Source organism: Myotis nattereri (assembly GCF_964212035.1).
Source record: "Myotis nattereri genome assembly, chromosome: 11".
Classification (NCBI taxonomy): domain Eukaryota; kingdom Metazoa; phylum Chordata; class Mammalia; order Chiroptera; family Vespertilionidae; genus Myotis; species Myotis nattereri.
In genome coordinates, this window is record NC_138086.1 from 41,883,145 (window position 1) to 41,909,830 (window position 26,686).

The 26,686-nt window shown below is 36.6% G+C and overlaps 1 protein-coding gene across 6 annotated transcripts in view; it reads left to right on the forward strand.

Annotated features, from left to right (window-relative positions):
• RUNDC3B (RUN domain containing 3B) overlaps positions 1 to 26,686 on the forward strand; it is a 107,077-nt gene that overhangs the window by 24,414 nt on the left and 55,977 nt on the right. For 2 of the 6 annotated variants that reach the window (XM_081102575.1, XM_081102576.1), the window contains exons 3-5: positions 9,911 to 9,961; positions 16,556 to 16,689; positions 25,033 to 25,118. In XM_081102575.1, coding sequence (XP_080958701.1) covers positions 9,911 to 9,961; positions 16,556 to 16,689; positions 25,033 to 25,118 — 271 coding nt within the window. Of the gene's footprint in view, positions 1 to 9,910; positions 9,962 to 11,601; positions 12,792 to 16,555; positions 16,690 to 25,032; positions 25,119 to 26,686 lie in introns of those variants that run through there. The other 4 variants (XM_081102571.1, XM_081102572.1, XM_081102573.1 and 1 more) reach the window with 3 other exon arrangements.

The window sequence follows — 26,686 nt, forward strand, 5'->3', positions numbered from 1 at the left end:
TGCTTTTTCTTGACTGTACCTGGCACATTTATACCATAGTTCACCATTGCACTGCAGATTCTCGCTGTATGAAAAACACTTCTACATATCTGAGTGGTTAACATTTTAAAGTCTTAACTTCTAACATATTTTGTGATTTACTAATTATTATTGTTTATTATCTTTCTTTACCTCCACTAAAATGTAAGCTTACCTCAGGGCAAAGATCTTTGTTTTGTTCACTGATGTACCTCAGGTCTCTAGAAGAGAGCCTGGGAAGTGGTAGGTACTTCCCAGTGAGTATTTGTTGGGAAATATAATTCCTGATGCAACAATAATTTCTGTGTTGTTGTTTTTTTATTTTTCTGATAGCATCTGGATTCAGACTCTTAAAAAATGAGTTAGAATGCCTGTGACTTGACATTTTAGAATTTCTCCAATCCAATTGAACTGTTATGATACCTAAGCTTTTCTCAGGAACACTGGCTTGAACCTCAAAGCTCTTCCTGACTTAGATGATAAATAGTTACCTCCCCATGGGGCCACCTTTTGAAGTGCAGTATAAACACCCTTAGAAACAATGGGTAAAGATAAACCTTTCCATTTGGCTTTTGAATTTTCTTTGTTAATTTTTGAAGGTTTTCCAACTTTTGATTCTTGGTGTGCATACAAAATGAGACTTGAATTGTTTCTGGAGTAAGATATGAATACAACTCACCCAGTAAAAGCCATATACGCAAGCCAAAACATGATACAATAGATAAGAAAGTGACTCTGAAGGTTACCAGAGTTTGGCTTTTAGACAATAGACAAGACTGCCACTCTGAGTAACACCCTTTAAAGTTTTGTACCTGGAAATTTAGGAAAGCTTCAGCAGATTTTCTATCTCCAAAAATTACAATATTCAAGGAATTCTTGAAACATCCCAAGTTATATATAGCATGGTAAATTTAGTTCACTGGCTTTAAATTGCATAGGGAGTAAAATTAACCTATGTAGAATATACTAAGTTTAAGGTTCAGTAGTAAATAAGTTTGTAGATTCTAAAAACAGAAAGCCTTAGTCCAGTGAAGGCGAACCTATGACACGCGTTAGAGGTGACATGTGAACTCATTTTTTTGGTTGATTTTTCTTTGTTAAATGGCATTTAAATATATAAAATAAATATCAAAAATATAAATCTTTGTTTTACTATGGTTGCAAAGATCAAAAAATTTCTATATGTGACACGGCATCAGAGTTAAGTTAGGGTTTTTCAAAATGCTGACACGCTGAGCTCAAAAGGTTCACCATCACTGCCTCAGTCTCTAAACCAAGTATGGTAAAAAAGGCTAGTGACTGGAAAAATTAAGTAGCACTCAAATTTCCATACCCTTTATGTATTTTTTTCCATTGAAAAATATTGCTACACTTTATTTATTCTTAAGCTTGCAGTCCTCATTGTTTCCTGTTTCTCTAATAAATTTTTAAAAACCTCTTTTTTCATTTTAAGATTTTTATCCCATACCAGCCATATAGGTAGACTACTTGACTTCGCTTGCATTCATATTTTTAAGGGAAGAAGGAAAGAAGGAAAGGTATAAAGCTTTATTATAATTCCTTAATTTAATCTCTTTCTGTATGTATACATTTGTCCTCTTGGGCTACCAATCACTTTTTGTCTTCCCTCTTTTTCATAATCCTCATAAAAATGACAAGAGGTTCAAGTTACAAAGCTAAAGTATTCGTAAAAACTTTCAGAAATCCCAGACATAATTGTAGCTGGTAACTTTGTATATCTATCATATATATTCATATATATATATATATATATATATATATGCCTATGAATGTGTATGTATATATTTATATCTTTTGCTATGATCTGTATTTTGCCCTTTGTATATTGGCCATACTATATTTCCATTTCATTTTGTTTTTTAGTGTCTTAAACTTGAAATTAAATTTACATGACATAAAATTCACCATTATAACCATTCTAAAGCATACACAATTCATTGATTTGTAGTATATTCAAAATGTTGCGCAACTGTCACTATTTTTTGGGTGGTGACCACATAATGCAGTGATGGTGAACCTATGACACGCGTGTCAGAGGTGACATGCAAACTCATTTTTTTGGTTGATTTTTCTTTGTTAAATGGCATTTAAATATGTAAAATAAATATAAAAAATATAAGTCTTTGTTTTACTATGATTGCAAATATCAAAAAATTTCTATATGTGACAAGGCACCAGAGTTAAGTTAGGGTTTTTCAAAATGCTGACACGCCGAGCTCAAAAGGTTCGTCATCACTAACATAATGCAATATACAGATGATATATCATAGAATTGTACATTTGAAATCTATATAATTTTATTAACCAACTAGGGGCCCTGCGCACGAATCTGTGTGCGAGTAGCTCGCCACTGCTTGCCTCAGCTCTCACCCTGCCCTCTGCTGCTCATAGCTCTCTGCTGCTCATAGCTTGCGCCCCACCCCGCCCACCACGAGACCCATTATTCACCTCCGGGTGGTCGTTACAGTGTGATGGCATGATGACCACGGGCTTTTTATAAAATAGATGTTACTCCAATAAATTTAATTTAAAAATAATAAAATTAAATTATAAAAAAGAAATTAAACATATAAACATTTAATATTACATATTTTATGAAATAGTGTAAACAATAAAATATATATTTTACAACAAAGGTTTTATTTCAATTGCAAATGAGAATCTTTTCTACAGATAAGCACTCCTTGGGCCACTTGGAAATAATGTGAGTTTTGTCTTTCAGATATACTGTGTGTGTGTTAAGGATTTACAATTCATATGAAAAATATTCACCCTAGGTGTACTGCATATTTACTATCTCATTATTTTTCTTATTTCTGATGTTGCTAATGAAAACTCATAACCAACCAGGAAAACTAACCGATTTTTTTTTCTACATGTTAGATTTTGTCTGTAGCCAAAGGAGTAGATCAGCAAGAGGCTACAGGAAACAGATGTGCTAGGTCTAGATGTGCAGGTATTTTCTGGGTCTAACCTTTCCCATCTATAATATGAAAGAGGTATTGAAATTTGCAGGTAATTTGGAATCTACTGGATTGTCATTTGATCTAGATGCTTCTGGTGGCTTATGGTCCAAGCTGTTTGCAGTAGCTTTTCCATATGAAGGGCCTGTCCTGCCTCAGGCTTTAGATTATCCTAAAAGCTCTCAAACAAACAGCAGCTGGCATCAGCATGCCACATACCTATCAATAAGAGGCCCAAGACCCAGCACTAGCACCAGCCGGTCTTACTTCAGAGCTGGGCCTTGCCTGGGCACTTACTTCCAAGCCCAATACAAGGAGCAGCCATCTGCAGATCTCTCTGTAGCTCCTGCTGGGTAGCCCCAGGCAGTGGCTGACTTTGCACCTCCCAGGAGGCCCCAAAGCCAGTACACCTATTGCACAGTTCCAGACCATACCAGATTACAACTCTATACATCCACAAGCGACACACTAAAGGAGCCGATTCAGTAAGCACCAAAGTCGCATTGAAGCAAGTCCTGCTCCATAGGGGTGTCTCCTACACAGCAGCTCTTCCACTGTAGTCACAGCTTGTCTTCACAGACAGTTGGCCTGGAGGTCAATTCCTCCCAGTGACGCCAATGGCAACAAAGGCTCAACTACAAGACTGTGCTCACAGCCCACGCAGGGGTGCACCTAGAGAGCCCAGCTCAGGTGACTGGGGAGGCTGAGCCAGTGGACCCTACAAGACACCTACTATACAAGGCCACTCTACCAATTCCAGGAGACATAGCAGCCTACCTAATACATAGAAAAAACAGGGAAGCAGCCAAAATGTGGAGAAAAAGAAACATGTCGCAAATGAAAGAAATGGAAGCAAGCAAACTACTGGATACAGAGTTCAAAACAATGGCTATAAGGAGCCTAATGAGAGGTTCAAGGGACTTAGTCAGACTTTTAAGGATCTTAGTGAAAATTTCAAAGACATGAAAAAGGACCCGTTAGAAATTAAGCATACATTAACTGAAATAAAAAATAATTTAGAGGGATTCAACAGTAGAGTAGAGGGTTCCAAGAATTAAATCAACAATTTGGAATATGAGGAAGCAAAAAATACCCAATCAGAAGAGCAAAAAGGAAAAAGAATCCAAAGATATAAAGATAGTATAAGGAGCCTCTGGAACAACTTCAAGTGTACCTCATGGGGGTGCCAGAAGGAGAAAAGAGAGTGCAAGATATTGAAAACCTTTTTGAAGAAATAATGACAGAAAACTTCCCCTATGAGGTGAGAGAAATAGACTTACAAGTCCAGGAAGCACAGAGAGTCCCAAACAACAGGAATCAAAAGAGGACCACATCAAGACACTTCATAATTAAAATGCCAAGGGTTAAAAGCAGCAAGAGAAAAGCAGTTACTTACTTACAAGGGAGCTCTCAGAAGATGGTCAGCTGATTTCTTAACAGAAACTTTTCAAGTCAGAAGGGAGTAGCAAGAAATATTCAAAGTGATGAATAGCAAGGACCTACAACCAAGATTACCCAGCAAACTATCATTTAGAATTGAAGGTCAGATAAAGAGCTTCACAGGCAAGAAAAACCTAGAGGAATTCATTACCTCCAAACCAGTATTACGTGAAATGTTGAAGGGTATTCTTTAAGAAGAGGAAGAATTAAAAAAAAAAGATAAAAAATATGAATAATAAAGTGGCAATAAATACATATCTATCAACAATTGAATCTAAAAATCAAAATAAACAGAAGGAATCTAATGAACAAAATAAACTGATGAATAAAATAGAACCAGGGCATGGAAACATGGAACAGACTGACGAATCTCAGAAGGAAGAGGGACGGAGAGTGCGAAGAGATTATCCAAAGATCTTATATCATACTAGAGGCCCAGCACACGAAATCGTGCGGGTAGGATCCCTAGACCTAGCTTCCTGCCATCAGGGCTGTCTTCTGCCGTTCGCCAGTCCCAGGCTGAACACTGCCTCCGCTGCTGGGCTGTCAGGCTGTTGGGGTCACCAGTTCATCCCCGGCTGCTCAGGGGCTCACACGGGCGCCGCTGCCACTGGGGCTCAAGGCCCTGATGGAAGCTGCGAGGCGCGCCCGTGACATACTTGTCCTGGTGTGAGCGACACTGAGCAGGCAGCACATTCCATCAGCGGCAGACCCGGTGCACGCGCATGGAGGTGAAGTCACTGGCGCCTGCTTTCCCACAGGCTTGAGCCCCTGAGCAGCAGGGGATGAGCTGGTGATCCCAACGGCCTGACAGCCAGCCCGGTCCTCCTGCCACCCACCCTGATTCCCCCGTTCACCATCGCTGATCCATTGGAGCCTGTTGGCCGGGGGCAGGGACCAAGAGGTCAGCCGTTCAGCCTGCTCTCCAGTCCCCAGTCCTGCCCTGCTACCACTCGCGGGCCGGGGGGTGAGGGGGGATTGGGACCGAGAAGTGGTCAATGCCACCTCATGGCAACTGGTCGAGTGGTCTTTCTGATCATGACACTTATGGACTCTGGCCTTTTATTATATGGATATACATTACCTATGGGCACAGGCAATAGGGTGGTGAAGGCCTGGGGCGGGGTGGAAACCAGGTGGAGGGGGCAATGGGAGGAAAAAAGGGGGACATCTGTAATACTCTCAATAATAAAGATTTTAAAAAGCAAAAACAAGTGTTGGTGAGGATTTGGAGAAAAGGGAACTCTCATATACTATTGGTGGGAATGTAGATTGGTACATCCACTGTGAAAAGCAGTATGGAATTTCCTCAAAAAATTAAAGAATGGAGCTGCCTTATGACCCAGTGATTCCACTTCTGGGAATTTATATGAAGTAACCCGAAACACCAATTTGGAGGAATATATGCACCCCTATGTTCATTGCAGCGTTATTTACAATAGCCAACATTTGGAAGCAGTCCAAGTGTCTATCAGTAGAGAGTGATTGCTGGGGTCCTGCCCCAGCAGGTCCAGGGGTCCCCAAAGGTGTGGACGGAGTCAGCGAAGAAGGAATGACACGGAGGCAGCGTTCAGTTGACCAGCATGGTTGGGTTCTCTCTCCTGGTTCTATCTAGGATCTCCAGTCAGGTTCTGTCGTCATGTTCTGTCGCTAGGTTCTCCAGACTGGTTCTGTCAATCTAAGTTCTGTACTATCCACCTTCTTACCCTATTTATCCTCTATAGGGAGGTCTGCAGTACCCTGGTGGAGTCCTATCCGTCCCGAGTGTGGGGGTTCTTAATGCGGCGGGGCTTACCTAGGGGAATCCTGTTCCAGGGGTTCCCAAAGGTGTGGACGGAGTCGGCGAAGACTATCCACCCTCTTCCTATGGTGGAGTCCTATCCGTCCCGAGTGCGGGGCACTTACCTAAGGGTCCCTGTTCGGGTGCCAGATGCTGGGGTCCAACCCCAGCAGGTCCAGGGGTCCCCAAAGGTGTGGACGGAGTCAGCGAAGAAGGAATGACACGGAGACAGCGTTCAGTTGATCAGCAGCCTAGCCAGGATCTCTAGCCAAGTTCTGGTCAGGATCTCCAGCGAAGTTCTGGTTAGGATCTCCAGCCAGGTTCTGTGTCCATGTTCTCTCACTAGGTTCTCCAGCCAGGTTCGGTCGCCAGGTTCTAGTCAGGTTCTCTTGCCATGTTCTATCCAGGTTCTGTAGCCAGGTTCTGTCTCTAAGTTCTTTTGCCATGTTCTCTCACTAGGTTCTGTCTCTAGGCTCTGTGTCCAGTTTCTGTCCAGGATCTTTTGCCATGTTCTCTCCAGCGAAGTTGTTCTGTCTCTAGGTTCTGTGTAGGTTCTGTGTCTAGGTTCTGTGTCCTGTTGTCTTGTTACATCTGTATTTATACCAGTTGATTCCAATCCTATCAATCTCTATTCCAAAGGTTAGGGCATTTCTTATCTCCATTCCAGGGAGTAAAGATTATGTAGCTTAAGCATGATTGTTCATAGTTAAAGTGATTAATTACCCTCCTGGCACTTAGTTAAGGGGTTTTATTCCCTCCCTAACTTCAGGGGAAAATCCCTACCTGGGGAAACAACCTTTCTCAGAGAGGTGACCTTGGTTAAAACACATAGTGCCAAGAAGGTGAGCAAACATATTAAGAACAGTATGCCATATATGCCAGATCCCTTGAAACAGCAAGGATGGACCGGCTCCCGGCAAGTGATTAAAAAGATGTGGTACATTTACACACTGGAATACTACTCGGCTGTAAAAAAAAGGAGGAAATATTACCTTTTGCAACAGCATGAATGGGCCTGCAGAGCATTATACTAAGTGAAATAAGCCAGTCAGAGAAAGACAAGTACCGTATAATTTCACTCATGTGTAATCTAATGGATAAAATGAACTAACAAGCAAAATAGAGGAAGACTTATAGAGAGCAGGCTGATAGCTGTCACGGGGGGATTGAGCAAAAAGAAAAAAAAACATGGACATGGACAACAGTGTGGTGATTTCTGGGAGAGGGGGAGAGAAGGAGGAGGTTATAGGGGGATAAGTGGTGATGGATGGAGACTTGACTTGGTGAAGTGAACACAATACAGTGTATAGATGATGTGTTGTAGATTGTGCACCTGAAACTTGTATAATTTTGGTTAGCCTTTGTCACCTAAATAAATTCCATAAAAAGGAAAAATAATCCTAATCTATAAATTGAGTTTAATAATAGATTCAGTAATTATTTCCCACTTTATATTAGGGGTTGATTAAATCATGACATACATCTCATTATGATATATCTCATTTGACACATTTTTTGAAGTTTATTTTTTTCAGTAACGTTTTCCTGAAATCATTTTTACTTTTATTACTTTTTGATTATGTAAATGACTACAAATAAGATACATAACGTTATTTTCAAGGCAGTGATAGCAAAGTAAATGTGGTTGAAACATTAACAATTGGTGTTTATTTTTTTCCATAGCCTAATTTTTTTTGACATTTGTTTTATTTATTTTTTTAAATTTGGTTTTATTGCTTAAAGTATTACAAAGAGTATTACATATGTCTCCTTTTTTTTTTTCCTGCCCTTGACAATCCCCTGGCATCCCCTACCCCCCAGTGTCTTATGTCCATTGGTTATGCTTATATGCAGGCATACAAGTCCTTCGGTTGATCTCTTACCCTCTCTTCTTCCCCCTAACCCTCCCTGGCCTTCCCGCTGTAGTTTGACAGTCTGTTCGATGCTGCTCTGCCTCTGTATCTATTTTTGTTCATCAGTTTATAATGGTCTTTATTATCCATAAATGAGTGAGATCATGTGGTATTTTTATTTTATTGACTGTCTTATTTCACTTAGCATAATGCTCTCCAGTTCCATCCATGTTGTTGCAAATGGTAAGAATTCCTTCTTTTTTTACAGCAGCATAGTATTCCATCGTGTAGATGTACCACAGTTTTCTAATCCATTCATCTGCTGATGGGCATTTAGGCTGTTTCCAAATCTTAGCTATGGTAAATTGTGCTGCTATGAACATAGGGATGCATATATCCTTTCTGATTGGTGTTTCTCCATAGCCTAATTTTTGATTTATTAATTTTTTAAATTTAATTTACTGGGGTGACATTAGTTAATATGATCATTTAGTTTTCAGGTGTGGGTTTCTATGTTACAAGATCTGTATATTGCACTGTGTGCCCACCACCCAAAGTCAAATCATCTTCTGTCACCATATATTAGGCCCTCTTTACCCCCCCACCCCTGCCCCCTTCCCCTGGCAATCACCATACTGCAGTTTGTGTTCACTAGTTTCATTTTTATATCCCACATATTGGTGAAATCATATGGTTAATAGTGAAATCATATGGTTAATCATATAACAGAATGAAAAGCATTCTGTTCTGATTTACATTTTAGTGCTGAGAAATTTTCATTTTTGTTTGTTGTAGTTATAGCAAGAACAGTATGTCCTCCTATGAGGCTTCAAAGAGGGTGCCAATTTATAGATCCTTTTGGATATGTTTCAAAATTCAATATTTCTTTTTGATGTTACAAATGAAGGTAGGAGGGAGGTAGAGACATGGATGTAGCAAACAGTACTTCTGTATATATCTTTTTCCGTTCATTTTCATACAACATTACGCACTGTGTTTGTTTGGTTTTTGTTTGGTTTCATAAAGGGTCTGAGTATTTAGAAAGGTGTGGGACCTTGTCCTATTGGAGATTGCATTGTTAGGTTATGAGAGAAGAAAATATTATTTGGCTTTGGAGTTTTCCTGTATAATTATAAGAGGAATTTCCAAATAACATAGTCAGAATTTATAGTAACTTTTCCAGATGGTGATTGTTAAGCAATAATTGAAAGCTGCTGTAGGAAATAAAACAGTATTTTGCATTAAGTAATCATTTAGTCGACGTTGGTTAAACTGAAGAACATTTTACCAGATAGCTAAGTGCTCTTCTCATAATTCAGAACCATACAGATTTTAACTCTTCTAGGCCAAAAATAAGAGAACTGCTCTTCAAAATGAATTTGATTATAACTTTTAGAAAAGTTAACAGTAAAAATTGTTTAGTTTTAAAGTTAAACACTTTGAGACATAGGCAGTTCAAGAAGTAATTTTCCTAACCCAACGTAAATTCTGAGGTGCAAATCTAGCCAATTCAGCCACGCTGTTGCTCATTTTGCATTCTGTCATCACCCCTTTATTGCACTTGGGAGAGAACGATGGGGAGGTAAAAAGAACAATTGCTTCTCACTTATTTCTGTGACTTACATAAATTCTAGACTCTCCAATAAAATAGGCTGCAAGCGACCAGCTTCGTTTGTGTGCTGAGTGTGTAGCTCCTATTCATCCTGAGTTTAGTGTTTACTGTGTCAGAATTATGTGTAGCCATCTAATTTGGGCTATTCAGTTTGCAATTATAAACTTGATGGCAGGTTTCTTAAATATCTGTGTGTTGTTGTTGTTGTTTATTTTTTTTAAAGAGATTTCCCAAAGTTGCAGATGGCTGGCTCATCTCCAAATACCTCTTCAAGGTACTCTATGCTGGTGATGTCTCCCGCCACTGAGCTGCGCGGGAGCATGGAATTGACTTACTGGGGAGGGCTGTATCAGTTAAGTGATCTTTTTTAGTACATTGCATGGGTTTTGCAAAGCTTTCTGTTTTTGTTTTTGTTAATTTAGAGGGCACAAGTATGCTTATGCTAATTCTTTAAGTAATAGCTTGTTGTAAACTCACACCATATAATAATTCATTTACTCTCCTTCCTCTCCATGTGACTCCCCTCCGTATTTCTCTTAAACCCCATGGTTTTAAGTACTATTTTATTAACCAAGTATGCATATCTGTGTTATTTATATTTTATTAGAATGCTTAATGATGTATGATTTATTGGTTATCTCCTCAATTTTGTAAGTGCTGTGTAATAGTATTTGTATTACATGCGAACCAGGGCCTCAGGGAAGCTGTGTGAATTTTCAGAAATCACTCGGTAAAGCATACATGGGCACTGTCCACAATAACTGCTTTGCCGTTCTTTAACCATTAGTGGGACTGTACTCCTCAGTTTCCTTTCTCCCAGGTAGAATGCGTACTTCTTATTCGTTTAGTCAAAATACTTCTATTGAGTTCCTGCTGTGTGCAAAACACACTGCTGGGCTCTGCACATATGACCTAGCCTTTTACTATATGTTTTAATTAGGAAATAAATTTTCTAGTGTTTCAAAGGTAATACTAAGATAAAGAATAGAATGTAGAAGGGAAATGTCTTCTCATTTCCTCAATCCTAATCCCCACAAATAATAATTTTAAAAATTTTCTTTTATGTTCCCTATGTATATGTAGCCTTAATCACTATTGAAATAAATTATGCTTGATTTCTTTAGATCTGCACTTTTTTTGTGTGTTAATCCTCACCCGAGGATATTTTTCCATTGATTTTTAGAGAGAGTGGAAGGGGAGGGCAGAGACAGAGAGAGAGAAACATTGATGTGAGAGAGACACATTGACTGGTTGCCTCCCAAACGAGTCATGACGGGTGTCGAGGCTGCCACCGAGGTATGTTCCCTTGCCTGGAATTGAACCTGAGATCCTTCAGGCCGACGCTCTATCCAGTGAGCCAGACTGGCGAGGGCTAGGTCTACACGTTTCTACATAGCTCTCTGTATGGACCTCAGCCGTCAGTACACACACAAAACTCTTGTATTCTACTTGGAAAGATGGTCAAATTACTGGGATAAGTAAACCTATTCAGTCAAATTCAGTTTTCAGATTTTCAGGTGAACTTGTTTATCTTAATTTTTGGTTTTGGAAGATTAATATTTGACTCACTTTTATTGTATAGGTACATACTTTAGACATTTGTTTTAGGTATCTGTGATAAATTTCTTAGCAATGAACAAGACATTAATTGTTGCAGTAAGGGATGATAATTACATTTTATAGATTAGTAACTGATTCATATTTGCTAAATGATTTCCTGAAGCATCCAGTAAGTAACATACAGAACTAGTAATATAAATACAATTACCTAGTCAAGACTCAGACTTCTTCTTAAGATTCAGTATAAAGTGTAAGTTAGTTTTAAAGTTTTTAACTTTATCTTTTTTAGAACATTAATATATTTTATGTAGAATATTATTCAAGATCATAATTTTATCTTCAAAGCTGGATGAATGGTCTAATAAATATGAATCTCAACTAATAATGCTACTTTATTTATTTATTTTGTTAATCCTTACCAGAGGATATATTATGAAGTGATACCAATTAATCTTCTCATTGAGAGAGAGAGAAACAGCAATGTGAAAGATACACATTGATTGGTTGCCTCCCACACATGCCCAACTGGGGCCAGGGATCAAACCTGCAACTAAGGTATGTGCCCTTGACTGGGAATCGAACCCGAGACTCAGTGCACAGGCTGGGATGATGCTCTAGCCACTGAGCACACTGGCCAGGTTTCCACTACCTTTTTTAAAAGGAAAAGATTCTAACCTCTTCTAGAAATGGGAATTTTCTCTGTTTAGTAAAAAGGTAGTGGAAAATATCAAACTGATTTTATAAGTTAGCAGTAAGAAACTTAGGGCTGTTGTTACAAAATTTAAAGTGAAAAGTTTAATATCTAACTATTAATGTATTGCCAAAAATAAATCCACAAGTAATCAATTTCCTTTAAGCATCTGAAAACATTTGCAGTGATATCAGAGTGATTTATTAAGATTTGATGTGACTATTTTTATTACTTGTCTATATGAATAGTAGCTACAAGGCAATAGTCTGATATTACCATCTAGGTGATGTATTATAATGCTGACAGAACTTCACCTTGTGAGAACAGTTTTCCATTCGTAATTAAGCACTAATAAAGACTGGAGAAAGGGATTCACTTAACATATTCATTTATCTTTATATTATCAAAAGATTATATGCCATTAAGCACTACTTCATTAAAGAAACACTTATAAGCCAAACACAAACATTGCATGAAGTGAATAGGCATTTGACTTAACTAATGGAGAAGAGTAATTTTAGATTAATACTGGATTCTAAAAATTACATTTTTAGGTGCAGAAATGAGGCAGTTTTGTGGGAAAGATATGACATAGCTTGTTACTAACAGTTCACCTTTTAGTCTAGCAAACTTTTCACCACTTATTTCTGTGCATGAAACAAATTAGAGTTGGATTAATGGAATGGAAGTAAATGTCAAAAGCTTGTTTAACTTTGTCATTGGTAAAAAGTCAACTTCTAAGAATATATATAACTGAAAGCATATTATACATCTATACTCATCAGAGCTTCAAAAAGACAATTTTTAATGACAGCATATTTCTTCTCTGGAATAAAATTTATTCGAGATACAGGTTAGTGTCTTGTAAAGTGATTTGCTTTTCTGGTTATTTTTAAAGGAAATGGAATATCTTGGAAATGATTATTTATTACACTGTTGGTTTTTAAAGGCACAACCAGATTGTAGTGTTTTGTTTTGTTTTAATATTCCTGTTGAATACTGGTTACAGACTAAGTACAGTGTTTTGCTAGCAATTAATCTGTTTAAGTAAGAGTGATATTCAAGTAATAATATTTCAAATAACCAATTGAATATTTCTATTATTTTTAAAATTTTTAATTGATTTTTTTTTTTTTTAAGAGAGAGAAATGTTGATGTGAGAGTGAAACATCAGCTGTCTCCTGCACTCCCCCTACTGGGGATCAAGCCTATAACCTGGGCATGACCAAGAATCAAACCAACAACCTTTCAGTGCACAGGAAGACGCCCAACGAACTGAGCTACACTGGCCAGGGCAAACAATTCTAAATTATTTTAAACCAAATTCAACCCTTTTCATGGATGCAGAAATTATTTAATTACTTAAATAAAATTCTAGGACATACAGACAATTTACATGAAAGTTTGTTTAGTGATTCTAACAAGGGAATCCACCTTCTCCTAATCAAAGCTGATCTTTTGAATGTGGACAACAATTCAGTGTCTTGATTTAAGAGCTTCACATTGGAAATGATGCACATGGAAGAGTGGAGAAGGCAGAATCAAGCCAAATCCTCCTCACATCTAGTTGGTTGAGTAGACAGAGTATTATGAAGATACTAGTTTTTTAAAACCCTGTAAGTTATGCTAATATGTCATTCTATTAATTGTTTAGTTTCTTAGTTTGCAATCTTGGAAATCTTGTCATGTCTTAGGTAAAGCCTGGTAGATCGCATATCCTACCCACAGCAAGAGTTGTAAGGATTTAGTGCCCATTCTTTCTCTGTTTAACCTAATTCCAGATTTTTTAGTTTTTCATTTTCTTTTCTCTCCTCTAAAAATAGGACTTTGTTATATTCTTTTGGTTTTGACACCTCTACTATTCCTATTTTTCCTTGGCCATGTCAGACTCATTAGAGAAACCTTGAGATCCTCCCTTTTTTAGGATCCCTGCCGTTGTTTAGTACTCTGTTTCTTGAGGAGGACTGGCAGCTACACCTCCCTTTTTAAAATTATAGAGTGATCCCAGTTAATTAAGGTAAAGACAATTAGTTGAGACTAGACATTTTAGGGAGGCAAAATTAGAAAGGTTGATATGAGAAAAGGTTGGATCATGGAATAAATTTTAAAGACTTTTTTAGATTCTACGCAAGTTAAGGGAGAAACTTTTAATTTTACATCTCACTTCCACTTTGTGGTGGAAGAGGAGCTTTGGTCCCTTAACTGTTTGATAGTAGTAATCATAGTAGCAGTAGTAAACATCTGTACTGTACTGTATGCTGATTGCTGTACCCACATTATCTCATTTAATCTCCAAGTGTTACCATGTTGGTACTACAGCTATTGTTAATTTATAGAAGAAAGGCTTATTCAGTGAAGTCATTTGCTCAAGATCACATAGCTAGAAAGTGATTTGACTCAAAACCCATATTCCTAACCACGAGGCACCCTGCTTCCTCTCCAAATGGCTAACAAATTGACATGAAAATTGCCCTAAAGACCAACTTATTGAGATACTGTTCTAGGAACTTCTTTAACCAAAGAAGTGAAGAAGTAAAGGACAGTAATGGGGAGAGATTGAGATGAAGAAGAGATATTTTAAATACAGTATTCCTAAAGATTTCTGTTTGTTGGTAGTAATATTTGATTTTTAAGGAGACATTTGAGTTATATATTTGAGTGAGTATTTGTAGATGCATTTGTGTCTTATTTATATATGTAAATATATTTTAGAATATTTAGTATTTGTAATCTAGCATGGAGACCTCTTGATACCAGATTGTCATTGAACTGTTACTATAAAAAGATACTAATTCAGATTTCTAAAATCCAAATTTTTATATAGCATTGCAATTAAGATCTGTTTTGTGCTGATTTACCAGTTGCATTGTTTAATAAATATTTATTGAATGCTTACTATGATCCAAGCACTGTGTCAAGTGCTAGAGATCCATTTAAAGAAAAATAAGACACAATCCCTGCCTGAGCAGTTTTACCACCTAATATGTGAGACAATCAAGTGAACAGGTAATTGTAAGGATAAGTAAGCAAAGGGTGCCATGCCAGCACATAGGGAGGGGCTGAATCACCATTGAGATCACACAGGGCTTATAACAGCGGTTCTCAACCTGTGGGTCGAGACCCCTTTGGGGGTCGAACGACCCTTTCACAGGGGTCGCCTAAGACCATTGGAAAACACATATATAATTACATACTGTTTTTGTGATTAATCACTATGCTTTAATTATGTTCAATTTGTAACAATGAAAATACATCCTGCATATCAGATATTTACATGACGATTCATAACAGTAGCAAAATTACAGTTATGAAGTAGCAACGAAAATAATTTTGTGGTTGGGGGTCACCACAACATGAGGAACTGCATTAAAGGGTCGCGGCATTAGGAAGGTTGAGAACCACTGGCTTATAAGAACAGGAGGCCTTTAAAATATCCTGAAAGATGATAGGAGTTACCTATCGCAATATATAGGCTTCCTATTCATTGAGTAACCATAAGTATATTATTAGAAATATTGGGGAGGGGGCGGCTTTTAAAAATACCAATGCCTAGACCTGCCCCTAAGGATTCTGGTTATTTAGTTTTGGGGGAGCCCAGGCATGAGTATGTTTAAAAAGAAGCCCAGGTGTTTTTATGGGCTGCCATGGTTGGAAATCACATACCATTTCAGACACGGCTCCGAAAATGGTGCTTGCTGACCACACTTTGATGTTGCTTAGAGAGAAGCTATTACTGGGGAAGGGAAGGTTTGAGATTAAAAAAAAATTAATTGAAACAGAGAAGCACAGATTTAAAAATATAAAAGCTAACATTTCTACATTAAGATTAAACAACTTACCCAGGTAAGATTAATTGAATAAAGTATTAAGCATGGATCTGCTATTCAAAGTCCTGCAGAGAAATACCAATATTATGGTACACAGAAAAGAATATTTGTTCATCAACAGACACATAATTGCTCAAATCGGAATGGTAAATTCCTGAAGGACTTTTCCAGGGTTGGTGACTAGAAGAGAGCAGATGAATGATAGTTACAGGGAACTTTGTGGCTTTATAGATGAGAATGGGTGGGTACAAGATTATGAATAATTAGTCAATATAGGATCCTAATTGATTATATTTACTTATAGTTCTGACCACACACACTTATTTCATTTCTTTGAAGTATCTACATAAGAGAAGAAAAAAGGTTATATTTTTTACTTTTTCGTTTTTCTGAGCGGAGAAAGCTTTAGAATACAACTGGTGACATTTAAATTAATGCCTAACTAGAACCACTAGGAAAATTACCCATGTGATATATAAAAGACTATATTAGAATAATAGGATGTAAACCTGCAGTATGTTTTTTAGTGTATAGACTCCTTTTACTTCATTTAGTTTGAATTTACTGTTGAAAAACTGTGATTGAGGTTCATTAAATAAATTTCCCAAGGTGACACCTAGTTGTAAAGGTAGACCAGGACTAGATTTCAGGCTGATTGACATTGAGATCAGTGTCCTTTCCATTGTAGCACACCATACTGCCTTTTAATTTTCAGCGTTTTATTGTTCTTGCATGTTGAATTTTCTAGTCTAGTTTTCTTTTATTTTGTATTGTAATTTGTCTCCTGAAGGTCAAGTAACCTGGTTTGGTTATGAAAGTCCTCGTAGCTTCTGGGACTATATCAGAGTGGCTTGCCGGAGAGTTTCACAGAATTGTATCTGCAGCATTGAAAATATGGAAAATGTCAGTTCCTCTAGAGCTAAGGTAAGACAGAAATAACATGAAATGTATATAATCTGAAGCAGTCTTGACCCAATTAGAACAGTTCAAGCTCTTTGCTATAAAACATTTATTTTCTTTGTTGGAATTAAGCACTTGATCAAATTTAACATCTTTCAGAGGCTTGTTTCCTTTTTTATTGTATTTCGTTATTTTAGAATGCTCTTGAATCTTTACTATTGCTTTATGAATAGCAAGAAGGTATGAAGCTAGTCACTACTGAGAACAATGAAATGTGTCCCATTCTGTGAATTTTCTGTTTTTATTGAATTACCTAAACCAGTGACTCTCAGTGTCCAGCAGAACCCTGGGGGTCCAAAATGTCAAAACTATTTTTCATGTAATAGGAAAATGTTATTTGCCTTTTGCACTGTGTTGACATTCTCGTTGCTGGTGCAGAAGCAATGGTGGGTAAAATTGCTGGTGCCTGAGCACAAATTAAGATAATGGTATCAAACTATTATTAGTTATCATTGAGTTCTCCCCCACCATCAGCTCAGTCTTAAAACAAAACACAAACACACACACACACGCGCACACACACACACACACACACACGCACACACAAAATAAAACACCCCACAGTCACTTAAAAATGTCCAGGACAATACAGTAAACATTATTAATTTTATTAAACCTCAACCTTTGAGTACACTGTAACAGATTGAATGCGAAGCAGATATCTAGTTCTCTTTTATTAAGCCATGCATTAAGGAAAAATGTAAAAACAGCCACTTTTCTCACTAATATTTTTATTTAGGAAAAGATAATTTTTCACAAAAATTTTATTTAAAATTAACATAGAATGGGTTTATTTTTAATTAAAAATTTGAAAGTTTATAGTTTGGGCTTGTCATATAGTAAATATTAATTGATACAACCTATATAAAGACTCTTTGGAGTCCTCAGTAATGTTTAAGATTGTAAAATGTCAGAGCTGCTGTTATAAATGATATCAGCTTCAGTTTAGGAGTTGATTTTTTAAAATTGGATTGGCCATAGTAGCTTTCCTTTCTGTATATATATTTTTAAACCTTGCCATAGGATATTTTTCCATTGATTTTTTTTTTAGAGAGATTAGAAGAGAAAAGGAAAAAAACAGAGAGAAATATTGATGTGAGAGAAACACATCAATTGGTTGCCTCCTGCACATACCCCGACCAGGGCCTGGTAGGAGCCTGCAACTGAGGTCTGTGTCTTTGACCGGAATCGCACCCGGAACCCTTTGGTCTACAGGCTGACATTCTATCCACTGAGCCAAACCAGCTAGGGCTCCTTTTTATTTTTGACACTTAATAATTACAGAATGAAACTAAGTAGAAAATGAAGGTTGAGTATAGATATGTAAGGTTTTAAGATCAGGTCATTATTTCATAATTATAAACTTACAAATTACATGTCTGTATAATAAACAAAAGCATAACAATCATCTTTCAAATGTGTTGTTTCCAAATTTATTGTTCCTGTATCAGTTTTTATTTAGGAATTCTTTTTTTTTGTGGAAAATTTTTGGTTCACAAAATTGACTGATACATATTGGAATTAAAACATGTTTGTAAAATATGAACTGAATATTTTTTAAAAACAAGATTTATAATATTTAAATTCAGTGACATAATTAGAAACATGGTTAAACAGCTTAAAATTTCATAATATGGAAGTGTGTTGTTGGGTAAAGTTAATGGCTATGGTTTTTGTCACTTTTGAAGATGTTTCTAAAAGCACTGCGTCCTGCTGCACAGCCTCCTGCCAGTCTCCAGTCAGGCGTTGTCTGAGCAACAGTTAACTTTCTGCTTCAGTGTCTTCGAACTCTTTTATACTGAATCAGTTTCTCCTGCCTCAGATATTTTTTAGGTCAATAAGTATCTTCTTTTTAAAGTCAGTTATAACTATATTTTTAAATTAAAACCTTTTTCTCAGAGATGTTTTAACTTGTATTAACAAGTTTCTTTTTAGTCACAATTATTGTCTGCTTATTCCTTTGGCCGTCATTTTTTGAACTATTGAATTTATTCATTTATTTACTTTCTAATTGTCTGTTTATAGGTTTTAAAAATGTACAATTTGAATTCTCCTTTGCATTTTAATTGCGTTTGTATTAGTTTTCTTTATGGTTTAAGAGCAATACTTTGGTTTCTGTAGGTTAAGATTAAAAGACTAGCTGTAATTTGAATGGATCAAGTCTATGAAAATTGAAAGTAACCTAGGTAATACATAAACTTGATTTTCTTATTTTCAAACTAAAAGTAGGAAAGATTAACATGACAAGTGTATTCTAACCTCTTTCAGTACAGAAGAGAATATATTTATAGAATTAGCATGCCTCAAAGCACAAAAGGTAATTGAAAAGCTAACAAACATTAGAAATGCCACATTTGGACATGGGTGGACCAAGAAAACCCGAACCCTAGCTCACCACCTCTCAGTGGAGAACGTTAATATTTATTCTGTAAAGAAACACACAAAACACCACAGAACAATCATGTTCCAAATCCTGCATTTATGCCTTTGTTTTGACCAGACCTCAAACAGATTCCATTTAATGGGGAAACAGAAACATTCTTTAAATGTGGTTGAGTTGATTGAATCCGGATTGTCCGTGTCCTAGTACCACTGTACAATTTTAGAGTCACATTGTAGTAACTTGCCACCCTGGGAGACCTGATACCTTGTCACTCTAACCTAAAATCTATGAAATGCCGACCTTTCCCGTTCTTCGCTTAGTCTGTGACTTTTTGGACTGATTTTCTAGGGCCTACACATAGCCTAACAATGGAATAAATTATTTGAATTGAAGATCATATCTCTATTTTCCATATCAGGTATATTTGCATCTGTTTTTTCTACAGTATGCAGGGATTCTGGAACATACTATTTCTATACATCAATTTTTTAGGTTTCAGACTAGAATTAGTAGTGTTAGAAATATAACTGCGTCTTAGCTTAGCCATATTTCCTATCTACTCAGAAGCTGGCTGGTCACTGCTCTGTCCGAGAGGCAGATTAGCCAAATGTTCTCCTGACAGAGGCAGAGGGGGCATTAATCAGATATACCAGAGTTATCAAATACCGTAACTTTACAGTAAGATGCAATATTGCAAAGAGGCCAGTTTTATGATCATTTTTCTTTTACTGACTCACAAATCTATCTCCCTTTTAAACCACCACTTGACAGTTATTTATTGTGATGGCCTCAACTCTGGAATACTGTCAGAAATACTTGGGGAGCTTTCAAAATAGAAAGTTTCCCAGCAGAAAACAGACGTACTCTGATTCTGCCCATTTGTTTGACACTCTATCCATTTTAACTTCATATGACTCTTTCTAAAATACTGTATTTTTCATATCATTCCTTTTCTCCACTTCTCACTGGTAGCTCCAGTGCCTAGTAGTTATGAGCAAGTTATTTATCTCTTTAGTTTGATTCACTTATTTAATAAGTATATACTGAATACCTCCTTGTGCCAGAAACCATTGTAAATGTTGAGGATAGAGTGGCAGTGGTGAAAAAGATGGCAAAGAGCAAACGTTACACACACATTCCATTTTAGTAATACAGTAAACAAATAAATATATACACACTATCTCAGGGGAAGTTAGAAAGTGATAAGAGTGGTGGAAGAGATCAGGAAGGATTCTGTGAAGCAGTAGTTGAGTCAGGATGTAAATTATGGAAAGAAATGTGCTATGCAAATAGTAAGCTGAGAAAGGTATAGAATAGAAGATACGGTCATGATTAAGAGTTTAGATATAATTCTCAATACACTGGGGAGCTACTTGAATGTTTCTTTTTTACTTTTTTTAAAAAAAAAGCAATAGAGTAATGTAATCTGGTTACATTTTAAATGATCAAGTGGTTACAGCATGAAGAATGTATAGAAAGGAGGGTAGGGGCAGAGAGTCAAGTCAGAGGGGTTGGAGTCTAAAAAGATGATCATGGAGGTAAGAAATGAATTAGTTTCTACTTCCAGTGAAAGCAGAATAGCTTGTATCAGAGGAACTCTTCTCCCAAGAGCCACAGTAAAGGTTTGGAAAGTAATATAATTAAAATACAACACATAAAAATTTGTACTTAAAGGAAAATAGGTATGCTTAAATAGGCTTATGCATTATTAAGCAAAAGAATAAAGGCTGAAAATTAGTGATCAAAGCTTTCATCTCAAGAAACTATTTTTAAAAAGTAATAAACTCAAGGTAGAAGGCAAGAAATAATGAAGAGCGAAAATTCAGTTAAATTGAAACAAATGTACACCAGAAGAAAATCAACAAAGCCCAAAGTTGGTGTTTTTTTAAAAGATTAATACAATCGATAAGCTTCTAGCAAGACTGTTAAAGACGAGAAAAGAAATTGTAAATGATGAGTATCAGGAATGAAGAAGAGCCCAACCCCAGAGACCCTCCCTACATTAAAAATCCTAAAGGAAAATATTATGAATAACTTCACACCTATCCATTTGAAAATGTAGGGGAAATGGGCAAATTCTTTGAAAAAATATCACTTACAAAACTAATAGAAAATATCTGAGTATTCTGATACCTATTAAAGAAATTAAATCTGTAGTTAAAAATCTTCCCCTAGCAGGCCCATTTTTAAATTGAGTATTCTTTTTCTTATGGATTTGTAAGACTTACTTGTATTTTATGAATGAGAGCCTTACTGTCTTTTACATGTAATTCAAATATCTTTGCTCTGTGATTTGTCCTTTTACTCTCTTAAATGATTACAGTTCATCCCCTGAAATAGGAAGAAAGGTAGAGTACATGGGTATTAATTGAGTTAGGTTGGTCGGTTTGGTGGTTGTGAGAGGAGTTTTCTGTTTTCTAGTGGTGTCTGTGTTTTTTTCCTCATGTAGTAAAGTATGGAATGTATTGTAACCCAACTCACAGTTCTTGGGAGGATTAAATATTTTAATATGTATCTAAAGCTCTTAAAGCAGAGCCAAACGGCAGTGGCTTAGTGGTTGAGCGTCAACCTATGAACCAGGTGGTCACAGTTTGATTCCCGGTCAGGGCACTGCCTGGGTTGCAAGTTTGATCCCCAGTGGGAAGCCTGCAGGAAGCAGCCAGTTAATAATTCTCTCTCATCATGGATGTTTCTATCTTTCTCTCCCTTCCCCTTCCTCTTTGAAATCAATAAGAAATATGCATTTAAAAACACACACATAAAAAGAGCCAAACATACTAGTATATTATTATATTCTTAAGTGTTTACTGCCCCACAAAAATAGGAGTCTCAAAGAAGTGACCAGAGCAGGAAGCTTTGTATACCTTTTAGACAAAGAAACATACATTTGTGAAGAATTCGCAAGGCAGAGGGATTTGGGCTAAGGGTGGTAAATGGTGAAGAAGTAACAAGGTTTGTTTATGCAGCCCTCTCTGACTGGTGATGAGGAGGCCTCCCTTTCCCCTGGCACAGGGAAGTTACCTTTCACCTGGGAGATTTATCTCTTGCTTTGAGGGAACAAGGATGGGGGCAAGGGTAGATCAGAGTGACTTCAAACTTTTTCAGCTTAAGATCCACATTTTGAGGTAGTATGTTCTGAACCCTATCATCTATAAATTTGTAGAAAGCAAGTTGGAAAAATGAATTGGCCTTATCTACTAATGTTAAAGATATACATACTCTTTGATCCAGCATCTTTACTCCTTTTGTTTATATTATAGAAATCAGCCATCAGTTTTCCCAGGACCATGGGACTTCCTTCCTTGCTTTTTTTTTTTTTTTACTGTTGACGTACAGTATTTTATTAGTTTCAGCTGTACAACTCAGTGATTTATATAACTTGTGAAGGGATCACCCTGATAAATCTAGCACCATACACCCATCTGGCACCATACATAGTTATTACTGTGTTATTGACTATATTTCTTATGCTATACATTACACCCATGACTATTTTGTAGCTACCAATTTATGCTTCTTAACTCTTTCACCTTTTACACACACACACACACACACACACACACACACACACACGAAGTGTTGACTACTTTTAATTTTTTCCCCCAAAGAACCTCAGTGACAAACAATTAATATTTGTGTCTCTGGGAAAAAACAACATGGTTCACCATTATCTGACTGATAAAGCCTGAAATGTTAAACCTAGTTTCTCATTCCATGGCCCCAAAACTTTTATAAATGGTCTGTACTAGTAAAAATTCTTTTGTTGAAAGAAAAGAAACTGTTAAACATCATCACAATTTAGCCCTAGCCGGTGTGGCTCAGTTGGTTGGGTGTCATCCCATGCACCAAAAGGTTGTAGGTTCGATTTCCTTTAGGAGTACATGCCCAGGTTGCAGGCTTGATCCTCGGTAGGGGGCCTGCAGGAGGCAGCTAATTGATGTTTTGCCCTCACATCAGTGTTTTTCTCTCTCCCTTCCTCCTTTCTCTTTCCTATATAATAAAGAGGCAATATGCAAATTGACCATTACTCCAACACACAAGATGGTCACCCCCATGTGGTCAAAGATGGCCAGCAGGGAAGGGCAGTTGTGGGTGATCAGGCCTGCAAGGGAGGGCAGTTGGGAGTGATCAGGCCTGCAGCAGAGGGCAGTTAGGGGGGACCAGGCCTGTAGGCGAGAACAGTTGGGAGGGACCAGGCCAGCAGGGGAGGGCAGTTAGGGGCAATTGGGCCAGCAGGGGAGCAGTTAGGCATCGATCAGGCTGGCAGGGGAGTGGTTAGGGGGTGATCAGGCTGCAGGCGGAAGCAGTTCAGGGCAATCAGGCAGGCAGGCAGGCGAGAGGTTGGGAGCCAGCAGTCCTGGATTGTGAGAGGGATGTCCCAGATTGGAAAGGGTGCAGGCTGGGCTGAGGGACACACCCCCCCCGAGCACGAATTTTGTGCACCGGGCCTCTAGTAAATCAATAAAAAAAATACTTTAAAAATTATCACAATTTATTATCACAATAACAGAATTCCACAAACATCCAAGAACTGGAAACTAGGTGTGGCCCAGTTTTGTATGGATTGAAATTAATAAATGAGGAAGCAGGACTTTCCCCACATTTCTTATCTAGCGATAGATAAGAACTAACTTTCTCTGGAGAGCAACTTTTCCTTGCTTCTGTTTTGGTGAAATTCTGGCCTTTTGACTCAAGCTACCGCTACTAGTCTCTGTGTCTTTTAAATGAAATTTTAAGAATCTTGAGACTGCTAGCCAGTGGTTTTCCTCTTCCTTCTACTATTACATCCAGCTACGGTGAAGTGTAGGTTCCCCTAGGCTTACTCAGCAAGAACAAGGGAGTGAGCCCTGGGCAGAGCTAAAAGGGTTTTGAGCTTGGACAACACTGCTGCTCCAAGCCCGTTTCATCACTGTCTAGATTTGACTCCTTTTTTATCCCTCCTATCTAAGAGCCTGGTGAATTTACCAGAGTTGGAGTCATTTCTAAAGAATGCTTCCCCACCCCATACTGGTAGTCAACCATAATATATATTGATCAGTGTCACCTTGATTCTCAGCTGTCATTGCACTGTTTTGATTTTCTACATAGTTGATCTTTTTGGACTTTCTGGAGATTTGTGAAAAGGTTGAGTAAAAATGAAAGTAATTGAATTTTAAAGTTCTCACTACAAATGCAATCTCTTTTTTTATAATCTCTTTGGATTATAAAACAATAAATTGATCAGTCCCAACTATTGAATGATGTTATCCCTTTTCCAAGTAAAAATAAATGATCACATTTAGTCAGAATTGTCTGTTTCTGTGATTTTGTGCTAGAATATGCTTCTGGGATATTTTTGTTGTGTGATTGTTCTTCCTGGTCTAAAAATTTGGTAACAGGATTTTATAATGTTATGATGGTACCAAATTCAGAAACTCAAGATTAGGATGCATGATAATGAAATTTGGTTCATTATTAGTTGTCTAAACCCTCCCTCTGGAAAGATAGGTGGGAAATTTTCTTAAATAAGCTGAATGAAAGTGTTTTTTATTAAAGAGAATGCACTCTGTTCCTCTTGTTTTTTAAGGGGAATCATTTTACTTAGCATGTTGATTTGGGTATAGAAATAGAACATAAGTCCTATGATTACATTCTTTGATTAAAAAAAAGTCTCTAATCCAACTAGCTCAGTATTAATGGTTCTGTTTCTTCAGAGGACAGGAAGTTAATCTGACATGCTTAACCCTATACCTTCAGAGAAATAAAATATATACTATATATAATCAAAATTTACCTATTATCTACTTAAAATATTTTAGTCTTTATCAAATATATATTTTGGATGATAATTGATAATATTTACATATTAAAATGCTTATATTGAGAAAAATATGTTTTAATTTCAATTTTTTTCCACATGTTTGATTCTTTCTTCTTCCTTTTAGGGGAGAGCCTGGATCAGAGTTGCACTCATGGAAAAACATTTATCTGAATACATCTCTACAGCTCTGAGAGACTTCAAAACAACCAGGTTTAAAATCCTTTTAATTTTCAAATATATACTTAAAAGGAACACCTAAAGACTTAGAAATAAGAATAGAATGAAGACTCATTCCTTTCTAAAGTCCTCATTATTTCCTTCTTTTCATACTACTCAGATAAATTCACTGTCTTCTCAGGAAACTGAAGTTTATCAACTAAACATATATCTACCATGGTTTATCTTTCCAGGCTTCACATTGTACCTGGAATAAATCTTTTAAAATTACTTCTAATTCTCACTTTTTTGACAATTACAGTTTCATTCTTTAAACAGACTTTTCCCTGGCCAATTTGAAGAAAAATACAGTAAATTCTACAGAATTCCTTTTCTTTCCTCACTACATCATTTATTTCTTTGCTTATAAAAAATATACATGGACCATTCACTTCTTTAATTCACATATATTTTTATGTTTATATTTATTTACTTATAAATATGTATATAATTCACATATATATTTATAATTAATGACTGCCTGATTGTCTTTTTAGGGCAGCCTGTACCAGTGTGTGTGTGTGTGTGTGTGTGTGTGCACGCGCACACGCGCGTGCCCGCGTGCGCACTTTGGTTTATATAAACTTAGGAGGTGATATATTGTGCCAGGACTTTATTGACTTTATTATTAATTTTTTTGGTAGTAAAAAGAGGGTTCATATTAGGAAAAGAATCATTCCTATTAAGCTCAGAGGTCTACTAATTTATGTTTATAGCTATTGTTAAAAAACACTTTTCTCCATTTCAAAAGTATTTGTAAATGAAAATATTCAATAACTTAAATGCCATAGACATGTACTGTTCATTATAGTAGCCACTGATAACATATAAAAAAATAAAATAAATTTAGTTATGTAAATTAAAATTAGTTAAAATTAAATAAAATTACTAATTTAGTTCAGTTGCTGCATTGAACAATTCAGGTGTTCAATAGCTATGTGGGGCTTATGGATACCAAATTAGACAGCACAAATAATAGAACATTGCTTCCTCATAGAAGGTTCTATCAGACACACTGCCTTAGACATTTTTAAATTGCCATACTTATTAACCACGAAAGAGAAGAAAAGAGTGGAACAGCTCTAAACCAGTTTTGATAGAGAAAATTAGGCAGAAATATAAAGAAAGCATATATCTAGAATCTTAATTTTCATGTCCTGATGCAGTATTTTTTATTTTGGATTTGGAAAAAAATCTGGCCATTTACTATGAGATATTCTGCATAAAGTAAATCTGATATATACTTACTGACTTTTCTTTAAAGCAATATGATACTCCAATGAACTTTATGACATAAAACATTTGTTTTTTATTTCTTTTATTTATCATTACTAGTAGATTTAATTATGAAAGATAAATGTTGAAAATACTTTTGAAAATAAAAATAGTACCAGAAAATTATAGATCAAACCTAAAAATCCTAAATTAATGAAATGAAAACCAAGTTTATACAGTAATCATCTCCTAGGCCTGTGGTCAGCAAACTGCGGCTCGCGAGCCACATGCGGCTCTTTGGCCCCTTGAGTGTGACTCTTCCTAAGCCTTAGGAGTACCCTAATTAA